Below are 6,000 nucleotides of genomic sequence, written 5' to 3'. Positions count from 1 at the left end.
TATGTCACAGTAAGGCCATGAGAAATGCTTCAGAAAGGGATAATCTCACCTAAAAGTATTAAACTGTCATTATTATGGTATTTTTCATGTTATGTAGCATCCTATGGCACAGCACCTGTCAGAATTCACACTTTGGTTGTTCTTTCACTACGACACCTAGAGTACAGCTACTGGGACTCTCTCTGCTCTTCTTCTGCACTGACTTCTGCTTGATAAAGAACAAATCAAATTTGCCCAACCACTCCAAACCATCAAAAAAGAAATCAGAAGAATCATCATCACTCTAAAGAACACAGTTTCTCTTCACCTTCTGTAGCCCACACCTGGCATCTGGTATGATGACATTTCTATAAATATCCACATATTTCCTGCCTAGAAAGCAGCTTAGCACCAATTTCTCAGAAGTTCAGATGATCACTCTGTTTATACAGAAAAAAAACCCAGGTTTGTAGATTCATTTTTAAAATGTGGTCACTCTTTTTTGTTGCCATGAATTTACATTTGAATCAGAAAAACTGAGAGGACAAACATAAAATATGGTCTTTCTCAAGAAGAGAGACTCAGCAAATAAACAGAAACACTCTGATTTAAAGTCCCCCGTCATCAGAGAAAATCAGAATCTTTAATCAAATCTTTAGAAGTTATTTCTAAGAAAATTCCCTTAAAATTGATTTAGATCCAACTCTACACCTTTGTCTTTATGCAGTACGCACTATTCTAAGAATATTTTATTAGTCCCCAGATTTCACCCCACCCCATTAATTGACATGGTTTGTTTCGTAGGTTTGTGATTAGAGAGGCCCTGACTGTCTGAAGCAGCCCATTTGACAACACTGCAGTACGATAAACAGAATTGTGCTGGAGTATATCATTATTGACCATATTTCTATTCTATAAAGCACCAGGTAAACACCAAGGTAAAAGATAAAATGACTTTAATTGGTGCTAATGTGGGTCAATTAAGATGTTCTTAGTGAAAGTGGCAAATATAACCTAAGACAGTTGTCCAGGGGCGGCCAGACTTTACACAAAACACAAAACACTGTATTCAAATGCCCCAGGAGCGACACTTCCACACCGTCGCTTTGCTGTGGGTGAAGGGGGAGAGGGAGGGTCACCTTTTGTGCAAATATATCAACCAAAGCCACTGCCGCCCTCATCAGATTTCCGAGTGAGAGAGAGAGAGAGAGAGAGAGAGAGAGAGAGAGAGAGAGAGAGAGGGAGAGAGAGAGAGAGAGAGAGAGAGAGAGAGAGAGAGAGACAGGGAGAGAGAGAGAGAGAGAGAGAGAGAGACAGGGAGGGGGAGTCAAAAACGGCACTAGCTGTGTGTGCGTGTTCATAGTGTGTGCGCGAGGCTGAAAGGAGGCTTCACCGACCCGCGACGGACTGAAGAGCCGCAGCTCCGTGGAAGAAAAAGTCGAGCCCACGAGAAAAATCCGGACAAGTTTGAGAAGAGTCACTATGGCGGGAAACACGCTGTGGAGTTTTTGTTTGCTGTTTCTGTCATTAGGAGGTCAGAACATGTTATTAATATTATTATTGTTTTTATTTTAAAACCGTCTTGTTTGGCTTTTTGTGCTGACTAATCAGTGTAATACACATACATCAGCGGTTTGTTTAAAGACTTTGAAGCTGCAGTGTTTAGTCTGAGTCTGTGTTTGTTGTGGTGTTTTCTTTTTAATTTTTTGTAGAATTTATTTAGTTCAGTTTTGTTTTGGCGCCTCAGTCCTGTTCGGCGACTTCAAAGAGCTCGAGGCGACGTTTCACAGAAAAGCCCACACTTCTCTCAGGAGAAGTAGATATTATTGTTTATATTAATGGTTTAATTTGTTGTGTCTGGATGGTGCTCTCTCACTGCCACTGCGGACACTTGTTTAGCGCGCGCGTGTGTGTGTGTGTGTGTGTGTGCGCGCGCGCGTTCGTGTATAGGGTGTGAGTGTTCAGAGAAAGACAGGTGTACAGATAAAGAGCGATAAAAACTAACTCGGTGTAGGGAGAAAAGTGTAGAGAAGTTATAGAGAAAGAGGCAAACTGGAGAAAAGTAAGTGATGAAAGTGAAGCAAGAAGAAGAGTAGAGGGGAGGAGAGGAGAGGGGAGGAGAGGAGAGGGGGAGAGAGGCGTGGAATAAGGTGAAAAGTGAGGTGTGGAGAAAATGTAAAAAAAAAAGAAAAACACATTTAAGGAAGATATAAGGATACTGTAAAACATCAAAAAAGAAAGGTGAAAGGAGCTCTGAAATAGAGTCGACGTACAGCCGTGGAGAGAAAAGAAAGAAATGCACGGAAAACAGGTGATGAGATGAAGAGAAAAGATAAGGGGACAGAGTTAAAAGATAAAACCCTCTGATTGGTAGATAGATAGAGTGGTGTAAATGTAAAAAGACGTTGAATACCAACAGTGAAGTAGTGAGGTGCAGAGAAAGAAATGGACAGTTGAAAGAAATTAATTGTAGAGAGAGAGAGAGGAAAAAAGAAAAGAGAGAAAGTAAAGCAGTGTAGAGAAAAGGAAGAGATGGACAAAAAGCAATTTGGTAGACGAATAGAGAGAAATGTGTGAAAGATAGAAGAAATGTGAGACATTAAGAAAAAGGTGTGCAGAAAGATACCCATGGAGGTTTATAGTGTGATGAGTAATGTATGGATCTCTATAATGATGTATGCAGTATTTATATATGGGCAGTATATTATTAATAGTAGTATTGGATTGCTTGTCATCTTTTAAGTGCTTGGCTATAGCTATATTTCCTGTAAAGCAGTCCTGCCAATAAAGCCACTGGCAGAGATAGAGAGAGAGAGAGGGAGAGAGAGAGAGAGAGAGAGGGAGAGGGAGAGAGAAGGCGTCGGAAGATCAGGTCGTGTGGTGAATGACCCAAAGAACTAAACAAACAGTTCAGAGTCTTGACGATGACCTGCTCGCTCTGGCCAGACTCATCAGTCTGTTGAGAACAGCTGGAGCAGATGTTTTACATGTGGGTTTAATATTTATTGTATTTGTCGTCTTGTGATACTTAAAAGTAGGTTTTATAAGGGACATGACTTAAGTCTGGATTAAGAATGAACTGCAGTGCCATTGGAAATGTACCATTAAAAATTCAGAAATATTTGAAGTGGGAAGGTCACGACTGTTTTAAAAACACTGTGTGGATTAGACGCTCGTTGTTTTCCTCTGTGGGCTATTTTTCCCTTGCTTCTGTTTGTCACTTCCTGCTGTGAGTTTACCTGCTCCCCCTGTACACCCTTCTGCTACATCAATGATCTTCCTTTATGCCAAGACTACTCCACTCATCCAGCTGCACAGTAGGGATGCGCAATATACTGTATATATATCGTTAACTTAATATAGATCTGATATCTTAGTGAGCAAATCTGGTGGTCTGTCCATGTGTATACGTTAATTATGGTGTAAGTGTTTTAGAGCAATATCGAATAACCTCCATTTAACACCACCTTTATTCTCAAGTTATTGGGGAGTGTGTTTACATGAAAGGTACCGGCGGAAAGGACTTGGGACAGGGCCAAGACTCTGATTTTTACCTGGAGGTATTTATAAGTCCTAGAGATTTCTGGGATATTGGGGGATTAGCAGCAAAAGCAGTTTTTTTTAAATGAATTCCACTAAAATGTATTTTATGTATTTTATTTTTACCTTTTATTTGCCGTATTAGAAAATGGATTACACTGACACTGGGGCTGGACAATAATTCACTATCAGTGTATAGCAATATGGAATGTCTCAATGACAGTGATATGACTTTTAAACACATTTTCAATATTTAAAAATACATTATTTACAGCATCTGTAGCTGATTGAAGAGGTTTGTGTTTGACAGTGATGTCATGCTTTTGGTTCTTGGCTGAATGTTGTTGATATCGATATTGGAATTTCATGGTATCAACCAGCCCCCTCCAGGGTGTATTCCCGCCTTGCGCCCAATGATTCCAGGTAGGCTCTGGACCCCCCGCGACCCTGAATTGGATAAGCGCTTACAGATAATGAATGAATGAATGAATGGCATCAACCAAAATTAAGAAATATATCGTGATAGAAAGTCTGGTCTTATCCAAAAGCCCTAATCAAATGAAAATCTGAAACTTGTGTATCGCTACATTCCCAGTATCAAATCCAGTAAGTCATTTATTTTGGGCAGATTATATATTCCTTAATGCATTATAACACAATTCATGGAAAAGTGGTACTGGAGTGTGTGCCAGTACTGGTGTGTTTTAATATTGAGCTAAACTGCCCTAACCTGCTAAATCTTGTACTGTATCTGTTCTACTGTCCTGCTTTCTTTTCCTCTATCTGTGCTCCCATCTCCCCCTACACTGCTCTCAAAAGTATCTCTCTCTCTCTCTCTCTCTCTCTCTCTCTCTCTGCCTCACACACACTACATTATCCATGCACACTGCAGGAGTGACTGTATTACATCACACCCACTTGTATCAACACTCACGACACTTTACAGCCCACTGTAGTAATAATACACACAACTTCGCACACACTCGACCTCACTTCCCATCTATGTGTTGCATGAGCACTTTTGATTCAGACTAAGTAGCTAAAGTAGGTGAACTGTCAGTTTGAGTATTAGCCGATGTTCTGTTGATATTTCACGGCCAGTTTTAAAGCGTAGCGTGAAACAGTTTCTCTACACTCTTCTTTGCAACCCCTCTAAAGGCCATCCTCAACACCCAACTGGAAAATTACCTGTGGGTTTTGAATGAAAGTTATTTATTAATCACACACAATATTAGATACGTAACTTTGTGAAAATATTAAATGTTAGGTCTTTGTGTGACAAATGATGCGCCCCTGTCTCAGGCAGATAGTGAGCTATGAGAAGTGAAAAGGGAAGGGTGAGAATTCTCATGCCTCTAATCAAAGATGGCCAAGATAAGACCGCACAGCTGCGGCTTTCTTGATGTCAGGTTTGATTGTAGCTTTGCAAATCATCATACACCTTTAGTTATTGAAATATATTGCATCAGCAAGATTGAAAAAAATGTATATTCCAACCGAGAGATGTCCAGAAATGGCAATGACAGCAACCCTCCTAGTGTTTCTTGTAGAGTTCAAGCTGTCTAGTATTGATAAGCTACTGGTTTAGTAGTTTTGTAGTTTAAACTGGACAACTCTTAGATTCTGTGTTTCTGCTAATGTACTATAAAATTAGACTGACCTGGCAACAATGGAGACAAAAGACCACATTTGTGGGCAAGCCCAGATAGATCAGTTTACCAGTCAACTTTTGGAGTCCCTATTCCATTTGCAAGTCCCTCTTCAGTATTCATACTCTTTAAGTGTCCCTCTTTCAATAATTGAGTGCCATTACCAAATTATTTTTGGTAATTTGTTTGAAAGCCCAGGATTCAGTGAGCCAAGTACATTCAGTACCGTTGCCTGAATCCAAGAATCTCCACAAATTTGGACATAGAATTTAATTGTTCAGGGCTAAAGAATGAATCTATTTTATGTTGAAACAACAATTTAAAAGAGTGCAGTGTTTGAAGAACAAAAGCTGCAGTGTTATTTAAAGTCGATGCATTATGGGAAGAGTCAGTGACTAGTCAATTGCAATTAGATAAAGCATCCCAAGTCATTCAGCCTTAGTGTAGTGCATAGCAGAGTCTGACAGGGGCAAGATGCAATTGTGATCACAGTCCGTAGAACGGACGACGGCGGAAAGAATCGCTGAGACATTTGGAAACTCTACGCTTCCCCTCTTTGTGTATTTCCCGCACTCATTTCCCTTTTTTTTTAATTTCTCTGCCAAAAACCCCTTCCCACAACCACCTTGGCTCTATGACACACACACACATGCACACGCACACACACACACACACACACACACACTTATGCTGCCCCCCACAGCCATCAGTAATTATTATGGTATTAGGCGCTTTCAAATGAAAAACCCACTCTTTCATCTGGGTCACCAGATAAAAGCCAAACCTGTTTTAGGGCCCTTCCTGGTCTCAAAGGCACACACATGCATACACA

At 40.4% G+C, this 6,000-nt stretch overlaps 1 protein-coding gene across 2 annotated transcripts in view; it reads left to right on the top strand.

Annotated features, from left to right (window-relative positions):
* The first annotated feature begins 1,336 nt into the window (after positions 1-1,336).
* bcam (basal cell adhesion molecule (Lutheran blood group)) overlaps positions 1,337-6,000 on the top strand; it is a 74,957-nt gene continuing 70,293 nt past the window's right edge. For both annotated transcript variants that reach the window (XM_066683493.1, XM_066683492.1), the window contains exon 1: positions 1,337-1,513. In XM_066683493.1, the coding sequence (XP_066539590.1) occupies positions 1,462-1,513 (52 nt within the window). In that variant the 5' untranslated portion in view covers positions 1,337-1,461. The remainder of the gene's footprint in view (positions 1,514-6,000) is intronic.

This window comes from Hoplias malabaricus, chromosome 10 (genome assembly GCF_029633855.1).
Source record: "Hoplias malabaricus isolate fHopMal1 chromosome 10, fHopMal1.hap1, whole genome shotgun sequence".
In the NCBI taxonomy this organism is placed as follows: domain Eukaryota; kingdom Metazoa; phylum Chordata; class Actinopteri; order Characiformes; family Erythrinidae; genus Hoplias; species Hoplias malabaricus.
The sequence above is the reverse complement of the archived record's forward strand: the minus strand, read 5'-3'. Positions and strand labels throughout refer to the sequence as shown.